Here is a 24,155-nt window from a genome sequence, read left to right on the forward strand (position 1 = left end):
TGAAATGCCTTCCGCTTACTGTTTTTTCATACATATTCCATCCTCCTATCGTACGTGTGAATAGACGTTGTCTTTTTTTGTATATATTCCATCCTCCTATCCCGCGCTTGCCTTACATCAAAGTAGTGTTCGTCTGTATCATGCATCAACCAGTTATGCAGAGCTAATTTTATTCATCTTCTTGTGGTTTTGACTTCATAAGGCAATATCAAAAAATATGAAGGAAAAGAGTAAGTTAGGGGATGTTGGTGGTCCTCCGCACCGATGCAAATAGAGACTCTCTAGATTTGCCACTCCTACTACTAATGAAGTTGAAGTCCCAAGTCTACATGATGAGTTCATCTCCCGTACTCCACCATCGCAGGTGCTTGCTCTAAGTTGACAGTGTCATAATTGGTTTCATGTTGCATATGTTGTCTAGCCTGTATTTCTTCTATTTTGATTAAATTGCACCTGCTGAGTTTATACGTAATACATGTGCATATGACATGGCTTTCTGTGTCTAGAATACACTACATCTATATATCATACCATGTTCTTACACCAAAGTACTGTTGTTGTGTATCCCGCATCAGTCACTCATGATTGGACGCTTTTAACATGGCAGTTTGATAGTGGTTGCATCTTGCATTGATTTCTACGTTGTACTGCTTCTAATTTTTTGAATTGCCACTTATGACAAGACACTTTTAACTTGGCAGAGTAATATTGGTTGCATCTTTCATATGGTGTCTATCTTGCATTACTTCTATTTTCTTGAAAATCCTTCTGCTTAGTTTGCACATCGTAGCTGTGAATATGTCATGTTGTCCTGTTTTTCTTACATATTCCATCCTCATACGGTTGTCTTACATCAAAGTATTGCTTGTCTGTATCATGCATCAATGAGTTCTAAAGAGCGATTTTATTCTTTTGTGTTGTGGGTACGGCTTGACATGGCAAAGTCAAAAAAGAGCAAGGAAAATAATATAGTAGGGAGTGCTGTTACTCGTCGGGTGAAATGGAAAAGGATCTGTCGTCAAGATTCTGCTAGTACTTATAGTGCAGTAGAAGGTCCAAGTCCACCGGCTAAATTTACAAACACAGTATCACCTGCTCCACCAGCTGCAGCATCCGCTTCAACTGTACCAGCATCTCAACGAGTTACTCGTTCGTTTGCTCTGGAACTGGCCAGCTCCCAAGCTGCCTTCACACCTAACACTACTTCCAAAGCACTGCTGACACAACAGGACTTGGCAAGATCAGATGAACCTCATGAGCATCAACACCAAGACGGTACCTGACCAAGTCAAGTTGCAGTTGCCTGCTCCTTTATATGTACTCTCACAGTTTGATGTACACTAACACTTTCCATATTCGTTGTTGAACTAGCACCACGGCGCAAGCGGAAACAGACATCGGGGATAATGCTTGACAGATTAACAAAATCTAAAGGAGGAAGAATGGAGATCCATTTTGAGGCGGGTTTAAAAAGGCCACGTGATGCTACAGAGTCAACCAAGTTAGTATCAGAGGCAGTCGTTGCCGTTAGGTGTCATGCACGTATCCTCCCAACATGGATCCAGTACAGGAATGAGAAAGACAATACCCAGTTTAACACCTTCCTTGACCATTTATCCGTAAGTAATGTTATTCATCGCAATTAGTAATATTGTCTTGCTCTGTCCCATACTTTCTAGCTTCCTCCTAATAAGACTCACTTTCTTTTTTCAATAGATGAGGTTCAAGTTGGATCCGAAAGATGATGCAACTAAACAAGCATGCACTCATGTTTTTCAGTCTGCTCTGCGACAGTATCGGTACCACCTTAGAAAATCTCACTTTGAAGGCAAGGCTAACAATGAAATCGCCCAAACATCTCCAGTGGAATATATTACAGATGAAGGCTGTACAGCCCTCGTTAAACACTGGTCTGATCCAAAGTATCAGGTAGGCTATATTTGATCAGACCACATATTGAACTTGTATTTATGTATGTGCCTTATAAGTGTATCTTCTTCTAGGCTAACTATTTGAAGAACAAAACCAATCGTTCTAAAGTGAAATTCCAACAAACAATAGGATCTCGTAGCTATATTGCAAACTGTGAGGCTCTTGTAAATAGCTGCTACTTCCTTCTTTTTTTGTGTCATATTATCGTATCTATGTTGACTTGTTCCAAATACAAAGGAAAGCCCGTGCGGACCAAAAAGAACCTGAACCGAATGCAGTGCAAATCTTCAAGGATTGCCACACCATCAAGATGAAGGGCATGAGCACACCAGTTCAAGCCGTTGTTGTAAGTCCTTACTCCTCCTGCCTTGAACTGATTGGTACTGTGATGTGTTCATTTAACTACTTGGTTTACAGCCAATGTCAGTTACTCTGTTCACTTTTATACACAGTTGTCTTAACGTATCATTTCACCTTACATGGTTTAAAAGAGATGAAGGATATTCTTTTGGTCTTGATCTGTAATCTAGTTGTTATGTTCACGTGCGCACACAATGATAAAATAGCCTATTTGTTTATATCTATTTTCCCATGATATGAATGATGTCATACTATGTTCATCCTACTTTAAACCATGTCTCTTTATCCTTAGATATCAAAGAATGTGAGGAAATAGACAATACAGTAGGCATGCTACATGGACATATGTTCTGAAAGTGATTTTATTATGTAGTTGGCACTACAATACATGCTAATGTATTATAGTAGTTCACCAAAATAAGTTATGTATAAACGTTTAACCTACTTTGTTTGTTGTTGTCTCATTAGTAACTTATCTGGTACACTAATCTACAAGTTCAAACTTTCAGGAAGCTATGGAACAAATGATTGAACAACCACAACCACCTGAAGGTGACGAGGCTACCACATGCACATTGTCACCTTTTGCTGCAGTGCGTCAGTATCTCTCCACTAACAGTGCAAAAAGCACCTTCCTGCATAATTCTGGGTTGGTTGTCAAGGTAACCTCATCCAAATCCCCTACTGAACAAAATCTTCCTGCTAGACAGAGTGATATATATGTGCTCCAGACACAAGTCCAATACGTCGTTTCAGAAACAAGAATAGTGGTTGACAAATGTCGTCAAGATATGAATGGTTTTGAAACCAGACTATCAGACATTCGCTTCGTTGTTCAAGAGCAATGGCGGAAAAAAGGTGAAGATCGTGCTGCTCCATCAGATTCTACAGCCTGAAACATTAGCACTCAGGTCAAATGATCTGTGCTTCTATACATCTGATGGTGCTTTTATCTGGAAGGACTGTAAACTTTATGCCAACAGGCCTTTTGTTGTATGGTTGGAATTTATTTTGTTGTGATACAACATTTATGATGCTGCCACAGGTTGCAGTAATTGCGACACTATTTTTGTATAGTGTAGGTTTATATTAGTAATGTATTTGGCCGAAAGCTTCGTGGGAGCCCAACATGCCAACATTCGTCGGGCCCATTCCAATTGGGCTAAAAACGATTACGGGCCGAAATTGGCATGTAGCCCACTAAAAATATCTGGGCCTAAATCAGCATAAGCTTTCATATTTTTCTGGTAGGCCTGTGCCCATAGTGGGCCTTTAACAGGCTTAAACATAATTTGGGCCCTCAGTAAAAATAGGCTGTTTACAGGTGTAAATATCTTGAGCCCATAAAAAACATGGGCCTTTAATAGACCGAAAGTGAGATTGGGCCCTGATTGTGCCAAATAACCCACTGGTCTTAGCAGGCCGAAATGGTGGCCCATTTACGATGCGGATCTTTGACAGGCCGAAATTCGGACGGGCCGTAAATGCGCTGACCTAATACACGGGCCTTTAACAGGCTGGAACTTCGGTCGGGCTAGTTTATTATCATTTTTATATGGGCTGTTAATGGGCCTGATATGACGTTGGGCCACATATGGCCCATGGTTTTCGTCCGGCGTTAAGAGACCGAAAATGACAACAGGCCGAAAGTGGCCCAAATCTATAGGGGGACTCTAACAGGCCGAATGTCGGACATGGCCGAATATGACCCAAATCCTTCACGGTCGTTTATGGGCCGAAAGTTTTGATGGCCTGTAAATGGGCCCAAATGAAGTAGGACCTTTAACAGGCTGGAAATACACCGAGCCGTAATTCAGCCCAATTACTTAGCGGACTGTTAACGGGCCAGAAGTGACCATGGGCCGCGTTGATGACAAGTTTAGGACAGGCCGTTGACGGGCCGATTTGACAGAGAATGTTGGGCCTTTAGCTGGGCCGGCCCATTATGGTCTGCAGAATCTTGTGGGCCTTTAGCTGGGCCGGCCCATTGTGGTCCGCAAAATCTTGTGGGCTTTTAGCTGGACCGGCCCATTATGGTTTGCAAAATCGTGTGGGCCTTTAGCTAGGCCGGCCCATTATGGTCCGCTAAATTTTGTGGGCCTTTAGCTGGGCCGGCCCATTATGGTCTGCAAAATCTTGTGGGCCTTTAGCTGGGCCGGCCCATTATGGTCCGCTAAATCTTACGGGCCTTCGGTTGGGCCGGCCCATTTAAACTTTATGGGCCACTTTTGGGCCGGTCCACGTGTCAACATATCATAGGCCCATCTCGACCATTGGACGAGTGACACCTGTGCCAACGCGGAGCTGATGCATGGATCCGTCAGCCAATGAGAATTTTACACGTGGAAAATCGGCATTGGTCGTGACTGTTAGCGGGTTATCGGATACAAAAACCGGACCCGATAAGTTAACGGCGGTTAACGGCGTCCCATTACGGTGGATGCCACGTGTCGGTCACCCTTGACGAAAGCACTTCTATGACGCGCGATTTATCATCATGGAAGTGGACACTTCTGTGATGATAATTTTGGTAATGTCATGGAACACTTCTACGACAGCACAGGTATGACTATCTTGATTCTATCATAAAATCGTCATGGATGTACATGCATGACCGAAAACGCGACCTACTGTGAAAAACACGTATCATCACGGAAGTGTATTTTTTTGTAGTGTATACAAATTAACATTGTATTTAGTGTGTTGGGGACACAAGAGACTTTTTATTATTTGGTTGCAGGGTTGTTTGAGAGAGACCATCTTCATCTTACGCCTCTCACGGATTGATAAACCTTAGGTCATCCACTTGAGGGAAAATTGCTATTGTCCTACAAAACTCTGTGCTTGGAGGCCCAACACGGGTCTACAAGAATAAAGTTGCATAGTAGACATCAGAGATGAACTAGAGTTTGAGAGGAGATGGTGTTGTTGAAGATGTTGATGGAGATTGCCCTCCCCAAGATGGGGGAGTTATTGGTGATGTTGATGAGATGGTTTCCTCCTCCGGGAGGGAAGTTCCCCGAGCGGAATCACTCCACCGGAGTGCAAAAATGCTCCTGCCCAAGTTTCGCTTCGAGACGGAGGCGCTTCATCCCGAAAGTCCTCTCCTTTTTTTTCTAGGTCAAAATGACTTATATACCAGAAGATGGGCACCGGAGGTGGGCTGGGTTGAGCACAACCCACCAGGGCGCGCCTGGGGGCCTGGTGCGCCCTGGTGTCTTGTGCTCACCAGGTGCCCCCCGGTAGTTATTTGCTCCCGTATTTCTTATTTATTCCATAAAAATTCATCGTGAAGTTTCAGCTCATTTGGAGTTGTGCAGAATAGGTAGCCTGACGTAGCTTTTTCAGGTCCAGACTTCCAGCTGCCGGAATTCTCCCTCTTTGTGTGAACCTTGCATATTATGAGAGAAAATGCATTAGAGTTACTCCAAAAAGCATTATTATACATAAAAACAATATAAATAACAGTAGGTAAACATGATGCAAAATGGACGTATCACTTGCCGGCGTGTGCTACAGTGACAGGCGCTAAGTCAACAAGGCTGCCCCAATGGGACGTGCGTCTGCTCCCGGCAATGTATGTTGGCGCCACATGTCACACACAATTAATGTGGTAGATTCTCCACTATACAACCACCATATTTACTGCTTCATAGCTACTGTGATAACCCCTTGCAACTATAGAAGGAGACCGAATCTACCTAGATCGGTGTTGGACACTTGATAGATTAGACTCTCAACGAGTATATACCCACAACGCCAAGCACGTTTTCTAGTTAATGATTAATACTTTGTGTTAGGAAGAACAAGCATGACAAGATTATATGATTTTGTAGGGATGACATTCTTTAGCATTTTTATTTTGAAAGGCATGATTGTTTGTTCGTATGCCTGAGTATTGATGTCTTCATATCAAATTATAGACTATTACTTTGAATCATTCAGATCTAAATATTCATACCGTAAAAGAGATTACATGATACACATGTTAAGTAGCATTTCACATCAAAAATTCTGTTTTTACCATTTACCTACTCTAGGACGAGCAGGAATTAAGCTTGGGGATGCTGATACGTCTCCAACGTATCTATAATTTTATTATTGTTTCATGCTATTATATTATCAATCTTGGAGAATTTATATGAATTTATATGCTATTTATATCATTTGTTGGGACTAACCTATTAACCCAGTGCCTAGTGCCAGTTGTTATTTTCTGCTTGTTTTTGGTTTCCAGAAAATCAGTACCAAACAGAGTCCTAACACTATGAATCTTTCTGACGATCTTTTTCGGGACAAGAGAGACCCTGCAAGCTTTGGGAGGAGACCAGACGGCAATCGAGGAGATGATAAGGCAACAGGGCGTATCCTGGGGGGGTTGTTACCTTGTGGTCCCTATGAGGCTCCGTCTAACCTAATTCCACCTCTATAAATTCTCAAATATTGGGAAACCAATGGAGAGCCACCTCAAACCCTTTTTTCGCCGCCACAAGTTTACGTTCTTCCGCAATCCCATCTGGAGGCCTTTTTCGGTACTCTGTCAAAGGGGGAATCAATCACGGAGGGCTTTCAAGAAGGTAAGATTTCATTATTATTAAATTCACATAGGTAGGGAAGGTGTTTTTTAGGGTTCTTAGAGCAACAAGTAAAATCATAAATTTCATAAAGATTCCAAGCATAACACAGCAATCGCTTTATTTGATCCCATAAGAGTATCCCTTTTTGAGACACACGATGACGCACAAAATGAGCATGCTCATCTAAAGATTTCCCATCAACTAGGCTAGTTGGGGTTTCATCACGAGCGCATAAGGATCAACGATGATCCAAGTAGAACACTTTAAGTGGATCCATATCAATAGATTTTTAGCAAGCAAAGATGCAAGCAAATAGAAGGCGCACAGAAACACAAACAAAAAGACATACGAAGAAGGCAAAGAAAAGGCAAAGGTTTTCAAAAATCATTTTAGAAGTGGGGGAGAGGAAAACGAGAGGCGAATGGCAAATAATATAATGCAAGGGAGAAGAGTTTATGATGGGTACTTGGTATGGCTTGACTTGGTGTAGATCTCCCTGGCAACGGCGCCAGAAATCCTTCTTGCTACCTCTTGAGCTTTTGTTGGTTTTCCCTTGAAGAGGAAAGGGTGATACAGCAAAGTAGCATAAGTATTTCCCTCAGTTTTGAGAACCAAGGTATCAATCCAGTAGGAGACGACGCGCAAGTCACCGAATACCTACACAAACAATCAAGAACCTTGCAACCAATGCGATAAAGGGGTTGTCAATCCCTTCACGGTCACTCGCAAAAGTGAGATCTAATAGAGATAGTAAAGTAAATATTTTTGGTATTTTTGTTGTATAGATTGGAAAGTAAAAATTGCAAAATAGTAAATGAGATTCAACAATATGGGAAAGAGATGCAATATAATGGAAAAAGAGATGCAATATAATGGAAAAGAGACCGCGGGGCCATAGGTTTCACTAGTGGCTTCTCTCAAGATAGCATGTATTACGGTGGGTGAACAAATTAATGCCTAGCAATTGATAGAAAAGCGCATAATTATGAAGACATCTAAGGCAATGATCATGAACATAGGCATCACGTCCGTGTCAAGTAGACCGAAACGATTCTGCATCTACTACTATTACTCCACACATCGACCGCTATCCAGCATGCATCTAGAGTATTAAGTTCATAAGAACAGAGTAACGCATTAAGCAAGATGACATGATGTAGAGGGATAAACTCAAGCCATATGATATAAACCCCATGTTTTTATCCTCGATGGCAACAATACCATACGTGCCTTGCTACCCCTACTGTCACTGGGAAAGGACACCACAAGATTGAACCCAAAGCTAAGCACTTCTCCCATGGCAAGAAAGATCAATCTAGTAGGCCAAACTAAACCGATAATTCGAAGAGACTTGCAAAGATATCAAATCATGCATATAAGAATTCAGATAAGAACCAAATAATATTCATAGATAATCTTGTTCATAAATCCACAATTCATCGGATCTCAGCAAACACACCGCAAAAGAATATTACATCGAATAGATCTCCAAGAACATTGAGGAGAAATTTGTATTGAGAATCAAAGAGAGAGAAGATGACATCTAGCTAATAACTATGGACCCGAAGGTCTGTGGTAAACTACTCACGCTTCATCGGAGAGGCAATGGTGTTGATGTAGAAGCCCTCCGTGATCGATTGCCCCTCCGACAGATCGCCGGAAAAGGCCTCAAGATGGGATCTCACGGGTACAGAAGGTTGCGGCGGTGGAAAAGTGGTTTCGTGGCTCTCTCTGATGTTTTTATGGTATAAGAGTATATATAGGCGAAAGAAGTACGTTGGTGGAGCTACGAGGGGCCCACAAGGGTGGGGGCGCGCCTACCCCCCTGGGCGCGCCCTCCTGCCTCGTGGACGCCTCGTGGCATCTCTGACTTCAACTCCAAGTCTTCTGGTTTGCTTTCGGTCCAAGAAAGATCATCGCGAAGCTTTCATTCCGTTTGGTATTCTTTTTCTGCAAAACTCTAAAATAGGCAAAAAAACAGAAACTGGCACTGGGCCTCCGTTTAATAGTTTAGTCCCAAAAATAATATAAAAGAGCATATTAAATCCCACTAAACATCCAAAACAGATAATATAATACTCCCTCCGTCCCAAAATTCTTGTCTTGGATTTGTCTAAATACGGATGAACCAAGTCATGTTTTAGTATTAGATACATCCGTATCTAGACAAATCTAAGACAAGAATTTTGGGACGGAGGGAGTAGCATGGAACAATCAAAACTTATATATACCTTGGAGACGTATCAATGATTGTTATAGCTTTGTATTTTTCTCCAATCTATCCGTTTGGTTTGGCCAACTAGATTGATTTATCTTCAGTGGGAGAGGTGCTTTGTGATGGGTTCAATCTTGCGGTGCTCTATATTCGAGTGACAGAAGGGGACAAGGCACGTATTTGTATTGTTGCCATTAAGGGTAGAACGATGGGGTTTATTCATGTTGATTGGGTTTACTTTGTCTACATCATGTCATCTTGCTTAAGGCGTTACTTCGTTTTTCATGAACTTAATACCATAGATGCATGTTGGATAGCGGTCGATTGGTGGAGTAACAGTAGTAGATGTAAGCGGGAGTCGGTCTACTTATCTCGGACGACACTCTACCCATCAGACTTAACCGGGGATTACGCGGTGAACGCGGCCTTTTGCCACCCGTGGCGACTCTCCAGCCTCCATCCTGCTCGGCCTCGTGCCCGTGCTCCACGAAATGGACCTCGGAGCGAGGGATGTGGCGCATAGCTAGCGGCGAGGAGGGGGGCGAAGGTGGGGAGGGGCCTGGCGAGAGGGCGTCGAGCAGAGCGCGTCGCGGTAGGACGGGGCATCAGATCCGACGGAGGAGGGACTTGACTCCATCCATCGCAGCTCGCCGCTACGGCCTACGGTTGGGGGGGGGGGCAGCGGGGTGGCCATGGGGTGGGCGACGGTGTCGGAGTGGCGGTCGTCGTGAGCAGGTGGGCGCTGGGGCCGGAGTGTCCGGCATTGCAGGAGAGCCTAACGCGAGTGACAACTATTGTTCTCAACCAACGATCAACTAGACGTTCTCCCCAGAGTGAGCGTTCTTGTTAGGCCGACGGAGATGTTGGTTTCTTTGAGTTGGGTGTACGTTACATCATGGTTAATAAAATTGATAGACTACTCATATTAGGACTTTCTTTTTCGGAAGTTCATCTCCAAAGAACCTCCAAGAAAATGGTTCTCGGGTTCATGTGAGTAAACACAAAGTGGGCAGATTAAGCATTTTGACCAAGCTATATTCCAGGGGATAGTCAGTCATAACAAATGGAAATCGATGATTGTGGTCGGGGCGTTACACGTGCCCAAGCATGGAGTGGCTTACTTAGTAATCAAATCAATTTCTCAACATGCTCCTAAGGCTCAATTCATGGCTATCCTATGTTTGTCATCGCCATCTTCAAGTTCATAGATAGAACTAAGATAATCTAAAATAATAATTAATTATTGCTACCTCACTGAGTGGTAGTAACGAAAATGAAAGGTCGAAAAATCTGTGAAAAACACATGCGCCAACCATAAATGATAGAAGCCTTGTTTGCTATAGTGGTGCATAATATCAAAATTTGTCAATTTGTCTGTTATTTTCTTTATTATAGTTGCTATATTTGGTATTAAAACTATTTTAATGCTCATTGTATTTTAGTTCTTGTTGTAGCTAAAGAAACAAATAGTTGGCCAGCTAGAATGCTAAAATTTCTACTCCTAGTTCGCTACTTACAGATTAAGGGCCTCTTTAATTCAAAGGATTTTCATAGGATTTTTGAAGGATAAGAATCCTTCGGAATTTTTCCTGCGTTGATCGTTTGATTCGCAGGATTGAATCCCATAGGATTTTTTCCTATAGATTCATTTGAACTACATTTTATAGGAATTGTAGCATCCACTCCAACCTCTTGAAAGAAATCCTTTATTTTTCCTGTGATACAATCAAACAAACTCAAATCTTATAGGAATCCAATGGGCATGTCATTTCAATCCTACATTTTTTCTATTCCTATGTTTTTGCAATCCAGCGAATCAAAGAGGCCCTAATAGTTTACTATAGATGAAACTTAGCACAGCACAGCTGAAGAACCATAAACTAAGCCTCCTTGTGCCAAAAAGAGAGCACATCCACCCCAACTAAGCCTCCTTTTCAAAAACAAGTCTCCTGGTTTTACTTCAAAATTAAAACTAAAATCACGATACTTATTTTGAAACGGAGGAGTAATAGAAAAGCCAGCTTACAAGTGTGCGGTTCAGATTGATTTAGAATTAGTAGCTTATTTTAGAAACAAGGCAAACTTGTTTTCTCATAGAAAAAAAGAGGCGATTGCATGAGGTCTCAAAACGTGTGGATGAGACGAAGTGTTCCTGTTGAACCAGAAAAACCGATGCCAGAAAAGGTAAAACTGTACTACTCTAGTCCACAGATCACTCACCGGCCCTTTCGTTACCCCAAAAAAGAAACACCCAGCCATGCCTAAACGCCGTGAAGACATGATGAAGCTACGCCGTGACGATCTTTCCTGCGGCGCGCATCCCGGGCCCACTGTCAACTACAGTAGCCGCCAACCCCGCACCTACCGAAGTGCGTCGCCTCGCCCGGCCCCGCCCCGGCCGCGGCGGAGCCCCACGCCGCGCTCCACGTGTCGGGGCTCCCCGGGCGGATCTGACAGGCCGATGGAGCGCGCGGCTTTAGATTTCGTCGGATCCCGGCGGGTCGCTGGGCCCACCCGCTCCCTCCGGCCCTCCCCGCCTCCACTTGCTCCACGTCATGGTCACCCCGTTATCTATTTCCTCCTGCTCCCGCTGTCCCCCTTCCTTCAGCAATCAGCACCACCTCTTCTCTTCTCTTCTCTCCTGTCCTCTCGTCCTCCCCCCAGAGCCCAGGCTCAGTTTTACCTCTCGCGGTCTCGCCTGGTCTTCGTAACACCCCGCCGCGCTGTGGAAACATCCACGGCTACTTCCTCGCGCGGGTCAAAGCTCGCGCGCCCACGCCCATGCCGCCACCGCCCGCGCCTCGACCCGCCACGGTGCGCGCCCTCTCGCCCTTCCCTCTGGCAACGCGAGCGCCCGTCTTTTTTGTGTGTTTGCTTTAGCTGATTTCGGGGCGGGGGCCAGGAGGTTGAAATCCGGTGGATCTCGGCCGCCCCCGCCGGAATCCGGCACGGGTGGACCGGCGTGAGGTCCTCTGTCAGTGATGCCTGGCCGGGGTGAATCGCGGTGGGAGCTTAACCTTTGGTTTACCTGTCTGATTCTGTTGGAAGCTCGAGTACTGCTGATGCAGTCTAATTTCATCTCATCACCGAGACTATTTCTTCAGTCTTTTAAGCTCCTAGAGTCTCTGAATTACGCTCATCTTTGCTCTAGTAACTAGTACCAATTTTGTACGATAAATCCCTTCTCCAAACATTAGCATCGCGCGCCGATCCTTGCCAATTTCGTACGGTGTGCGTGTCAATTGCCGACGAACTGCCCATAATTCGAAGCATTTCCCATGCTCGTGATAGATTCGACCTTGATCCATGTGTGCTTGTTGCAGATTCCAGTCGTTGGATGCAGCATGCCCATATCTGAACCCAGCGTAGGGCATGCTCCGTCGTCTGTGAACCGTCTCTAGTCGCAAACGCCACGGATCCAGCCAGATCCAGCTGATGGTGAGCGCCGGTCAAGCTGGCGCGGACGGACCTTCCACCAGTGATATTAGGGGAACTGGAAACGGCGCCGTAGAGAATGGCCATGCCCTCAAGGCAAACGAGGACAAGGAATGGAGGGGCGGCAGCAAGGAAGAGGACTGGCCCAGCACGCACAGTGCGCCGCCAGGCTTGGACGAGCACAAGCAGCAGCAAGGCCGGGTCATCCGCTGGGAGAAGTTCCTGCCGGTGGAGACACTAAGGGTCTTGCTGGTGGAGAACGATGACTGTACCCGACATGTTGTCCGTGCTCTGCTCCGTAAGTGTGGCTATGAAGGTATGCCCTGCAAATTTAAACTCTACTTTCAAGTAAATTATTAATTTTGATTTTGATCTTTTCTAGTTTGTAGGTCTGTTAGAGGCCAGAGTGTTCATGTTATTGTATTTTGTTCTCTCTCTCTTTCAGTTTTAGATTTCACTTCACTTCGAGTTCATTTTGAACTGATAGTGCGACCATACATCTATCACAACATTTATACAGGGGGATACTGAGGCTGGAGGTTATCCTCCTTTTCCAAAAAATAAAAATACAAGGGGATACTGGAATTGCTTATTGTGGAAAAGGGGAAACTGATATTGCTTGTTGTGAAAAAGAGCATTGCGCATTGCTTGGTTAAGTCTTAGTCGAGTGAGACCTAGCCACACCCATATTGGGTAAATACAAACTTTATTCAAGTGTCATGGATCTTCCTAATGTAAATTGTACTCCCTCCGATTCTATTGACTCTGCGCATAACTCTTGACCCGCATACCAAGGAGGGCACTGGTTTGATTTTTCTAGACTAATTTGCCCCTGCGCAACAATGCTCCGCATGAGTATCAGGGGTAGATATGCATGCAATGGTTGGCTGGTCCTCCTCCTTTTTCGCTGCACTTGGCTCCGCAGCACGCCCAGCCCGCATGAGCCAATGCATGCTGTTTTGCTGCTGCCTCTTTTCTTGGAAACTGACGCAATTAATTAGGGCAGAAGCGGATGGGGCGGGGCACAAAAGGAAACCACCGCTAGGAATCGGCAACGCACAGACTAATACGAGAAAACTGAGAAAAAGTTATAAGCAAAGTAAAAAGAATCGGAGGGAGTACGTTTGATGTGTTTGTTAATTCGTTCAGTACATTATGTTGTTTCCTATTAGGATTATGCCTTTCCTTCTATATTCAAAGGTGAAAGCTAAATCAATATTGCTTTTCTTTGAAACTGTTTCAATTACGTCAGTCCATTGATTGCAAAATGCATATCTTTCCTTTGTAGTTATCGCTGCTGAGAATGGATTGCATGCATGGCATTATCTTGAAGATGTGCAAAACCGTATTGACCTTGTATTAACTGAGGTCGCCATGCCTTGTCTATCTGGCATCGGTCTACTCAGTAAGATCACGAGTCACAGTATTTGCAAGGGCATTCCTGTGATCAGTAAGTAGCTTTCCTGCTCAACCATATTGCTCCAACAGATTAATACACTTATTTTGGGTCCTTGCTAATTTTTTAGTTTAAATATTCTTAGCTTCTAAAGCTTATGTTGTTTCCGTGCAGTGATGTCTAAGAATGACTCGATGAGTACAGTCTTTAAGTGTCTATCAAAGGGAGCAGTTGACTTCTTAGTGAAGCCGATACGGAAGAATGAACTTAAGACCCTTTGGCAGCACATATGGAGGCGATGCCACAGTGTAAGTTGCTTGTTGTTGGTCTAGCTTATTTCATGTCGGAAAACCAAGCCCAAAAGTCATGAGGGCATAGTTTCTTTGACCTACCTATTTATCTGGGTATCTTCTCTGATTATCACTCTGGAATTTGCCTTTCTCGGAATCTAGTCCAGTGGAAGTGAAAGTGGCATCCATACACAAAAATGTTCCAAACCAAAGGCTGGTGATGAATATGAGAACAACAGTGGCGGCAGTCATGATGATGATGACGATGACGATGATGATGCTGACGACGACTTTAGTGTTGGGCCCAATGCTAGGGATGGCAGTGATAATGGCAGTGGCACTCAGGTATGCTGGTTACTTAAAATTGGAAGGTACCCTTTACTCATTAGAAGATTGCGATAGATGTAATATAAAGGGTATTAGTTGAATACTACTCGGAACAATTGTTTGACGCTTCCAAAATTAATAGGATAAATACCTCTGCTGGTTGAAAAGCTATGTGTTAAGTACAATTTTTTAGTGCACATACTTTGCACTTCCTAGTAATTCACCCCAGATCAGATCCTAGACCGGTTCACCGTGGGCATTTTAGACCTTTTGTTTTAACGTCTCACCCTGAGTCCACCCTTAGAACTGAGTAACAAAATGATAACGTTTGTGCCACTGTTTAAAAAAAATCTCTTTTGAAAATCTATTCTATTCTCATGCCACCGTTCTATTTTAAAATGCAGAGTTCATGGACGAAGCGTGCTGTGGAGATTGATAGTCCACAACTTGTGTCTTCTGATCATCTAGCAGATTCACCTGATAGTACCTGTGCGCAAGTAATTCACCCCAGATCAGAGATAGGCAGCAATAGGTGGTTGCCGACTGCAAATAAAAGGAACATCAATAATCAAAAAGAAAATAATGGTATCGTATGCTAACGGTATCCTTCATACAAAGTAAATACACCTTTTACTGTCTATGTCAACCAACTGCCACTTCTTATGCAGATGACTCCATGGGGAAATACTTAGAAATAGGCGCTCCTAGAAATTCAAGTCTTGGGCATCAATCTTCTCCAAATCAGATGTCTGTTAATCCAACAGAAAAACAGCATGAGAATCTCATATCCCAAAACAAGTCCGTAAACAAAATAGTCATCGACGAACCAACTAGTCAAACTGCCGATTTGATTAGTTCAATAGCCAGAAACACAGAATCGAAACAGGCTGCTAGAATCACTGATGCACCTGATTGCTCCTCCAAGATGGCACACGGGACTGAAATGAAAAACGATTCTCCCATCAACATGCCATCCCAAGAGTTGGGTCTGAAGATATCGGAAACAGCTAGATGTGGAACTGAAATCCATGATGAACGAAGTATTCTGAAAAGATCAAATCTCTCAGCATTCACCAGGTGCAAAGCATAATATCACTATAATTACTAAGTTATGAACACAGCAATAAGTCGCGTACTAACTGTCCTTTATTTTGCAAGGTACCATACTCCTATGGCTTCCGATCAAGGTGGGGCAACATTTCGGGGAAGCTGTTCACCTCAAGATAACAGCTCAGAGGCTGTGAAAACGAACTCCACCTGCAAGATGGAGTCAAATTCAGATGCTGCTCAAATAAAGCAGGGCTCAAATGGCAGTAGCAACAACAATGACATGGGCTCCAGTACCAAGAATGCCATTGCAAAGCCTTGTACAGACAGGGAGAGAGTTATGTCACCATCACTTGTTAAATCGAACCAGCAGACTTCAGCATTCCATCCGGTGCAGCACCAAGTGTCACCAGCTGACGCGGCACGCAAGGACAAAGCTTCTGAAGAAATTGTCAATGCAGTGAAAGTGGGCCACTCAAGCGAGGCACAGCAAAGCTCTGTGCAGCATCACCATCATGCACACTATTACCGCCATGTTATTGCACAGCAACAGACATTAATTGACCGTGCATCAAACGCTCGGTGTGGTTCATCCAATGCGTCTGATTTACCCCTGGAAGGTCATGCTGCTAACTATGGTGTGAACGGGAGCATCTCAGGCAGCAATAATGGAAGCAATACGCAAAACGCAAGTAGCTCCGCTCCCAATATTGCAAGGCCAAACATGGACAGTGGTGCCATGGACAAAACAGAGGCTGGCGGTGGCACCGGTAGTGGGAGCGGGCCGAGCGGTAGTGGCAATGACATGGTATGTCAGAATCAGCTCAGCCAACGAGAAGCTGCAGTGAACAAATTCAGGCAGAAGCGGAAAGAGAGGAACTTCGGGAAAAAGGTAAATCTATTTTCAGCTACATGCTTTCTAAAGCAGGGACTTCCAAAATTAGGCCCGTTTCAGTTTGATTTAGTATAGTATGAATGACCAGGAATGTTTTCCAAGTAGTTGGACGCAAACCATTGTTTATGTCATGATGATGATGAATATTACTCCCTCTGTCCCATAATATAAGAACGTTTTTGACACTTCACTAGTGTCAAAAACGTTCTTATATTATGGGACGGAGGGAGTAACTTCTTACTTCTGAAAGAGAGAAACACTTAATTTCCTCAAAACAAAACAAAAGGAGAAAGAGAGAGAGAGAAACACGAGCTTTTATGTTGCTTCCAAAAATGTAATGGCAGGCCACTAAACGGAATAGCATAGCAGCATAGCCGTAGGAAATGTCATTGATAGTGCCTTGGGGAGTGCGATTTTATCTGCTGAAGCATTTGACGTTTCTGATGGTCTGTATTGACGGCCTCGTCCGCTTGGCTATTTTCAGGTGCGGTACCAGAGCAGGAAGAGACTAGCCGAGCAGCGGCCACGTGTCCGTGGGCAATTCGTCCGACAGTCTGGACAAGAAGATGAGGCAGGCCAAGCAGAAGACAGATGACGCGACCCTCCCTTCTGGTCCACTGTAGCGTCTGTTACTACATATACATAGGTTATTGACTCACATTAGAGTGCTCAACAAATAAAGACCCACCCGTATGATTATTGTCCCTGGCCGGCCGACTCAAGATGAACATTTGTAATATCTAATCTATGTGGCCATCCGTCGTAGTAAGTACAGTACCATGCATGTTACCCCTCGTTATGGTTTGCGATCTTCAGTTCTCTTGGAGAGATAGATATGCTTAGTCTTACTCAAGAAGAGTCTTAAGAAGGAGCAAGCCAGTAGCCAAGTTGTCACTCCTATCTATCTAGGAGTATATACATAATGCTTGTTAAATCATTCAACCTTGACCAAGCTGATATAACTGACAAGGTTGTGTTCTAAAGTCAAAAGGTTGCACTTCACTTCTACTCACTCTGTAATAATGATCTAAAAGATCATATATTTCTTTACAGAGGGAGTAATATAAGACCTTTTAGATCACTACTTACTTTAGTGATCTAAAAGGTCTTATTTACTTTACAGAGGGAGTACTTATGTTTTCGCATTGCAGTTCTCCCTAGTGTCTGCTCTAATCCAGATCAAAGGTTTACAATGTAGAGTACATCCCCATTTCCAATGAATAAAGGCAACACAAGCTGCCTAGAAAATGGCAAAAAAAAGATGGAACCATGCAAATCCTGAACCGGGCAAAACTGGTTTCCTTTCCATGATGCTCCTTAAAACAGGGCAACTTCCAACATAACGAGCGACGCATCAAATGGCATCACTTGAGTGATATCTGCTCTGCAGCTTTACGGTGCCCAAAGTTCTAGTGTCTGCTCCCTGGGTAGAAGAAGTCTGCGCCGTTTTCCTTCACCTTAAAATGGAAGTTCCAAACTTTCCGCCCTTTTGCCGGCCTTTGCTCGATGAGCATTCCTTTGTTTATTACTGACAGCTGTTGAGAAAAGAATGAAACGCTTGTCAACTGTAAAATAAAATGGACGGTGCCAAGTGCCATCATTCACAATAAGACCAACGTTCGCCGGAGCAAATTCACAGCTATCTATAGTGGCTCAAAAAATCAAACCAAGAACCTAAAGTATGCAGAGTGGTGATCAAGAACCTGACCTGTCCATGAACATCAGCGGCTAAACCAGTGCTCAGAGGTGCTGCTTTAATCACAAGATCCGCAATATAGCGCAGATGTGCGAGAAGTCCCACACCATCCTCACTTGAATAAATATCCTCATGAATAAGAACCACGAGCGAGCAATTCTGCCAAGACACAAACAAGGTGTAAAAATTGTGAATATGCTGTGAAGAAAGAGTACTGGCAGTGATTGGCAGATTCAGTTTTACCATCTCAGACGTAAGTGTCACGCAATAATGCAAGAAGTCCAAGACATCATCTGCAGAACCACTGGCAGCAACTTCCAAGAGTGAAACATCATCTATCATAACCGTGAACCGACCTGCATTTTCTCCACTCCTGTATGTCTCCACCACTCTCTGAACGCCACTATACAGCTGAGCTAAGCTATCAGCAATGGCACCTCCCCGTGTTCCACCTGAGTAAAGAAGCATGCAAATCAGTGACTTGTTAACAATGATGCAGCATTTGGAGAAACAAGGTACTCAAAGGTCTTGCCTGGGAACGCCTGCAAGTCAAAGAAATGAAGCCTCTCACTCTTCCTATGCATGGACAAGTTACAGCCCTGGAAAATTTCAGGAGAAGAAATCATCAGCCGTCCAACATTTAAAGTAGGCCACAATACTGGTAGAAATCGAAAAATATACGCTCTCTGAATGGTCAGTCCAGCTTCCAGTGCAGTAAACAAAGTTAGATTTAACTTGTGCAAACTTGCTAGACCTTGTGGTTCTGGATGAGCTAGTTGTTGAAATACTGAAGTGGCACAGACATTGAGCTATTGCTGCCAGTTCATTCAATAGTGGCTTCCTGGCAACACAAGTATACAGTTCTGACATGAAGCATTATGCATAAACCCAATGGTTCACTGTTATGATGGATGATGCTCGGCAACGGAGTTAGATTTACGACAGCGACTTCCAGCAGTGAAACATCATCAGTCGTAACTGTGAACTCCCCCCAGTCGAACCTATTTAAACTTTCGAAGTGCGATTGTTTAGTATGGGATTCAGTCCCATATTCAGATTAGAGCAAAGTTATGTATCTTTCGCAAAAAGAAAGAAGAAAAAAAGAGCAAACTTATACTTATGTATACTACTCCCTCCGTCCCATAACGTAGGACGTTTTTTGACACTAGGAGTAGATTCTATACCCAGATCACCTTGTCAAATTTTCTGATGGAATGCCACCCATTTATTTACAGATGATTACTCGAAGCAAGCATGAACACGATTACATAATTTCTCAAGTAAGGACATACAACTCTGCAGTACTCACTAAGTAACAAGTGTGTGTGTGTGTGTGTGTGTGTGTGTGTGTGTGTGTGACAGAGACCGTGGTTAGGTTATGGCAAGGCTGGTAGCAAGCACGGGACGCTTACCATCTTTCGGAGGACGCGGTCGTAGTGTGAGAAGGGGTGCGCGAGGGCGAGGAGCGCCGCGCCACCGGCTGCCGCGAGCGCGCGCTTGAGGAGGAGGTGGAGGACGAAGGCGGCGGGCGCCTCCACGCAGTCCTCCACCACCACCACCCGCCCGCCGGCGCACATGGCCTCGCTCAGGAGGTCCCCCGCGCCGTACTCCTCCATCTCCGCCTCAAGCTGCGGCGGCGGCCAAGGAAGGAGAAGGAGGCGCCTGAGCGAATTCACAGAGACCAAAGAAAAAGCGAAGTCCAAAGGAAGGCGTACTTGGAGAAAGTACGCAACGTAGGACCGAAGGCGCATCGACCGTAGCGGAGAGTGCGCGTGCGTGTCCACGGAAGCAAAAACGGTCACGCGGGGCGGGCGGGCCGTGGCGGAGGCAGCAGACGGCACCTGACAGTTGAGCAGTTCCCTCCTTCCTCGGAGTCGTGGACAAAAGGGAGGACTGAGTCGTCTCGTCTCGTCTCGTCCGTTTCTCCCCCACATTCTTCCTGCGCTTGTCGTCCGTTCCAACCTCCGGCTCCCAAACCCTGCGCACTTCACTTCCCTTCCATCCCTCCCTCCCTCCCTCCCTCACCACTGCATTCCGTGCCTCTGGCCTCGGGACGCCATGGGGTGCTGCACCTCGTCGCAGAAGAAGGGCGCCGCGGCGGGGGACATGAGGAAGGAGCCCGCGGAGAAGCCGTCCCAGATCGCGCCGGCCGCCTCGCCATCGCCCACGCCCTCGCCCTCAGCTGGTACGTGCGCGCGGCTTCTTCCTTCTTCCTCCTCTTCCTTTGCGGTGCGGGAATTCTTCTCCTTCTTCTTCTTCTCCCCTGACGCCGGTTCTTTGCCGCCGCGGCGGCTTGCTAGTTTGGCCCCGCCGCTCGACGTAGTCTCTTGGTATCGTGCGGCTGATCGGGTTCTCGGTTGGTTACTGACGTCGGTGGTCTATGAGCGAGGGTTGATCCCGTGGCTTCTTCACTTGATGTTTGGTTCGTGAAATGTCTACGGAATAGTGCCATGGCATGGGCGGCCGTGCCCGTGTTCGTTCCCTCAATTTGCGACGCCGCAATGCTTTCTCGCAATTTTTGGGCATTCTTGGGAATTAGGATTTCGTGTAGGTTCATTTCTTCACGATTAAGTAACTGACTGCGCCAACAAAGTGTGCTTCTCTTCTCGGCCCTGAAACCGCACAAGATTCATGCGCTCCTTTCTTTGATCTTTGCATGTGCTCTTCTTTGGATGCGTGCAGATATACCATCAAGAAATTCTTGCACCTTTGGATACTTCAATTCACTTTCTTACCAATCGGCTACTCTCTCTGTTTCAACTTTCAAGTTTGCAGGGCGATAATAGTCTTGTTCGCTAATGTACCATGACGTTTTTCTTATTCCGGTAGAAAAATATGTAGTGGTACATCGAATATAGTTAATTCTATAATAAATCAGGATAATAATTAGGTGCATTCTACTAGTCATTTAGTATCCCATTGGTCTGTGTGCAGGACAAAATATACTCGCGGCATACAGTATATTTTCAACCGATTGAGTAATTAATTTCGCCATGAACTTGTGGTCCTAGGGCTTCTTCTTTCTTCCTTTCTATAAAAAACACACGTCAGAGCACAGTCTTGAGGTCTTCTATATTTGGTTTAAGATCGCCAAAGTGGCCCAAAACCTACACAACCATCGTGGAGGTGGCGGTGACGCCGACCAAAACAGAGCAAACGTCCCACTAACCTCCTAGAACAGAAAGTGCTGTTCTGGGCCTTGAAATTGCACATTATTTTACTAGCTAGTGAGTAAATGTTATTTGATTGTGGCAATTTTTCTTTTAGGAAGTAAATTAATGTTATTATGAGGAGGACCACAAATCCCACTGTGTCTCGCGATGATATGTGTGATGTATGCATGTCCCCGCACAAATTTGTGTCCCTTGTTCTTGCTATGGTTGGATTAGTGCGTTGGCAAAGCCCGGAATTCGGTGATGTAGATGAAAACTTAAGTGAGACACCAAAATAAAATTTTGAATATGTGTGGTACGATATGTAAAATGAAACAGGTTACATGTCGTTTATAGCTGCCCCTGTTTATTGTGCTTATTAATGAGGTACAACTGTATACATCTATGTGTTCCTCGTGTATTACTAGGTGTACATGTCTGTCTTGATTTATTACTATTTCCACTTGCTGTTTTTTCAAAAAAATTGGGAGTCTACCCATAAAATTACTATGTCCAATTACTGGGTAACCCCATGCATCTATACTTTACTCAAAAACAAATCAAAAGATTACATGGTTGCTTCGACATGGATATTGTTGAGTAAAGAATTGTGTTATTTCTGTCATTTTGACTTTTCTATTTACAATAAACCTTGTTGTTGCATAGTACTTGGAATTTGTTCGGTTCCTTTTTGCTGATTCATAACTTCCCACATAAACGGGTTTTGTTCTCGGTAATGGAAGTGTTTAGGCTTTTTCATGTGATAGCTGACAACTACACTGGTGGTGCATCTATTTTGTTTCTGCAGAGATGTCAAGATTAGAGACCAGTCAGGGGGCCGTGCGCACTAAGTTCATCTCAAGCCCTGGTCCGCATGCCGATCGCCTATCATTCACCTACAAGGAGCTGAATGCGGCGACATTGGGCTTCCCACGAGATCACTTTCTGGGAGAGGGTGGGTTCGGAAAGGTTTATAAAGGTGTTCTAGACGGCAACGAGGTGAGTTAATGCGTTCTATTGGCAGTTTAGTAATTGGAATTGCAGTCATGTTCGATGATATATTAAACTCGGAAGATATTTTCTAGCTAAAGTGTTGGTCACATGAACGACAGTGTGATGAGAAGTTAAACTGATGTGGTGAGTTCAAGAATGGATCGCAGTAGCATTTTGCTTCGTATTTTTTAATGTGGTCGATGATCTATGCTATGGTTTACTGAGGTTGTTTTATTATGAAAAGTGAGGCTTGTGAGGATATGGTGTAGTATATGATCCGCTTGTATGTGCTGCAACAGGTTGCTATAAAGATTCTCAACCCCAATGGATTGCAAGGGAACAAAGAGTTCTGCACAGAAGTTATGGTGTTGAACAGGATGCATCACCCGAATCTCGTCAAGCTTGTTGGCTTCTGTGCTGATGATGACCAGAGGCTTCTAGTCTATGAATACATGCCTCTGGGTTCATTGGAAACTCATATTTTTGGTATGTTAAACTACCATATATGTGTGTGTGTGTGTGTGTGTGTGTGTGTGTGTGTGTGTGTGTGTCTTTCTCTTTATATATATTGTTGCAAGAATAATTAGATCAGCTTGTTTAACCAAAATTTAATTTTGTTTTTTATCTTCCTAGATCTCCCCCCTGATAAGAAACCTCTTGATTGGAATACAAGGATGAAGATACTTGCTGGGGCAGCTCAGGGCCTGAAGCATTTGCATGTTATCTGCAACCCTCCTGTCATAAACCGTGACGTGAAATGCGCCAATATTTTGCTTGGCGAGGAATATCATGCAAAGCTAGCCGACTTTGGCTTGGCAAAGCTAGGTCCGACTGGTGACGATACTCATGTTTCAACTAGAGTGATGGGTACACCTGGGTATTGTGCGCCGGAGTATCTTGAGAGCGGTCAGTTGACTACCAAGTCAGATGTTTACAGCTTTGGTGTTGTCATACTGGAGGTTATCACAGGAAGAAAAGCTTTAGATCAGAGTCGAATCAGAGCTGAGCGTAGCCTTGCTGAATGGGTAAGCATCACTTCCAGCTTTTTCTTTTTCTTTTGTAGAACTACTCCTTGCTTCTCCCCAATGCTATAATGTCTGTACCAAGGACAATATTGTGTTACCTGGTATATCTTTGGTGAGTTCTGATTTCTATTTGCTTCTTAAAACTGGTAGAAGCATCATAAGTTTATCAGTAGTTTTTAATCATTTGATTAGCATAGATTTATTATCTTCTTTTGTTACATTTGGTCTTGCCACTGCTGAGATAAGATTCTTCTTGGCATTTCTCCATAATTCCTCATATGGAAGCCATAATAGGTTTGGCCTACACTAGACAGAAACATATATAGTTTTTGTTTGCTCCTTCAATGTACATCTTAAGTACCCTTGTCTAAAAAGTAAAACGAGTTTCTCTTTCTGCGATGAAGATTAATTGTTGTGACTTTTGTTGGTGTATAATTTCAGGCCACCCCTTTGATCAATAGGAGGGATTTTGCAATGTTGGCGGATCCAACGCTTGGTAATCAGTACAGCATGACATCATTATACCAGGTCCTTTCCGTTGCTCGAATGTGCCTGAATACAACAGCCAGCCAGAGACCTCAGATTACAGACGTAGTTGCCGCTCTCGCTCACATCTCAAAGTCCAGAAGAACGCGGCGACCAGCCCACCAGTAGTCAGCAGCTCAAGTTCACCAACCCGGGAAAGATATATAGGAGGAACTAGTAGTATATCATAGTCATGGGGACACCAGTGCAAAGCAATGTAGTGTTTCTGGCTTTGTTATGATGATGATGATACTGTTATAAGAAAGCTCTACTCCCCATTCCGGTATGGC

The 24,155-nt window shown here is 44.2% G+C and overlaps 3 protein-coding genes across 3 annotated transcripts; 2 read left to right on the top strand and 1 right to left on the bottom strand.

Moving 5' to 3' along the window:
* The first annotated feature begins 11,663 nt into the window (after positions 1–11,663).
* LOC123092509 (two-component response regulator-like PRR73) lies at positions 11,664–17,457 on the top strand. Its single transcript, XM_044514304.1, has 9 exons — positions 11,664–11,898; positions 12,408–12,835; positions 13,808–13,969; positions 14,090–14,223; positions 14,368–14,550; positions 14,937–15,117; positions 15,201–15,609; positions 15,691–16,471; positions 16,959–17,457. The coding sequence occupies exons 2-9, from the start codon at positions 12,520–12,522 to the stop codon at positions 17,067–17,069; spliced, it is 2,277 nt and encodes a 758-aa protein (XP_044370239.1). The 5' UTR covers positions 11,664–11,898; positions 12,408–12,519; the 3' UTR covers positions 17,070–17,457.
* LOC123092511 (elongator complex protein 6) lies at positions 17,454–19,866 on the bottom strand. Its single transcript, XM_044514307.1, has 5 exons — positions 19,583–19,866; positions 18,703–18,769; positions 18,414–18,622; positions 18,183–18,329; positions 17,454–18,009 (listed from the first exon to the last, which is right to left on the bottom strand). Exons 1-5 carry the CDS (start codon positions 19,784–19,786, stop codon positions 17,884–17,886), a joined length of 753 nt encoding a protein of 250 aa, XP_044370242.1. The 5' UTR covers positions 19,787–19,866; the 3' UTR covers positions 17,454–17,883.
* A 241-nt stretch (positions 19,867–20,107) lies between these two features.
* Positions 20,108–24,149, top strand: LOC123092510 (serine/threonine-protein kinase PBL27). Its single transcript, XM_044514305.1, has 5 exons — positions 20,108–20,355; positions 22,131–22,321; positions 22,615–22,801; positions 22,949–23,340; positions 23,782–24,149. The coding sequence occupies exons 1-5, from the start codon at positions 20,229–20,231 to the stop codon at positions 23,992–23,994; spliced, it is 1,110 nt and encodes a 369-aa protein (XP_044370240.1). The 5' UTR covers positions 20,108–20,228; the 3' UTR covers positions 23,995–24,149.
* The last annotated feature ends 6 nt before the right edge of the window (positions 24,150–24,155 follow it).

The sequence above is a fragment of the Triticum aestivum genome, chromosome 4B (assembly GCF_018294505.1).
Source record: "Triticum aestivum cultivar Chinese Spring chromosome 4B, IWGSC CS RefSeq v2.1, whole genome shotgun sequence".
Taxonomy (NCBI): Eukaryota; Viridiplantae; Streptophyta; class Magnoliopsida; order Poales; family Poaceae; genus Triticum; species Triticum aestivum.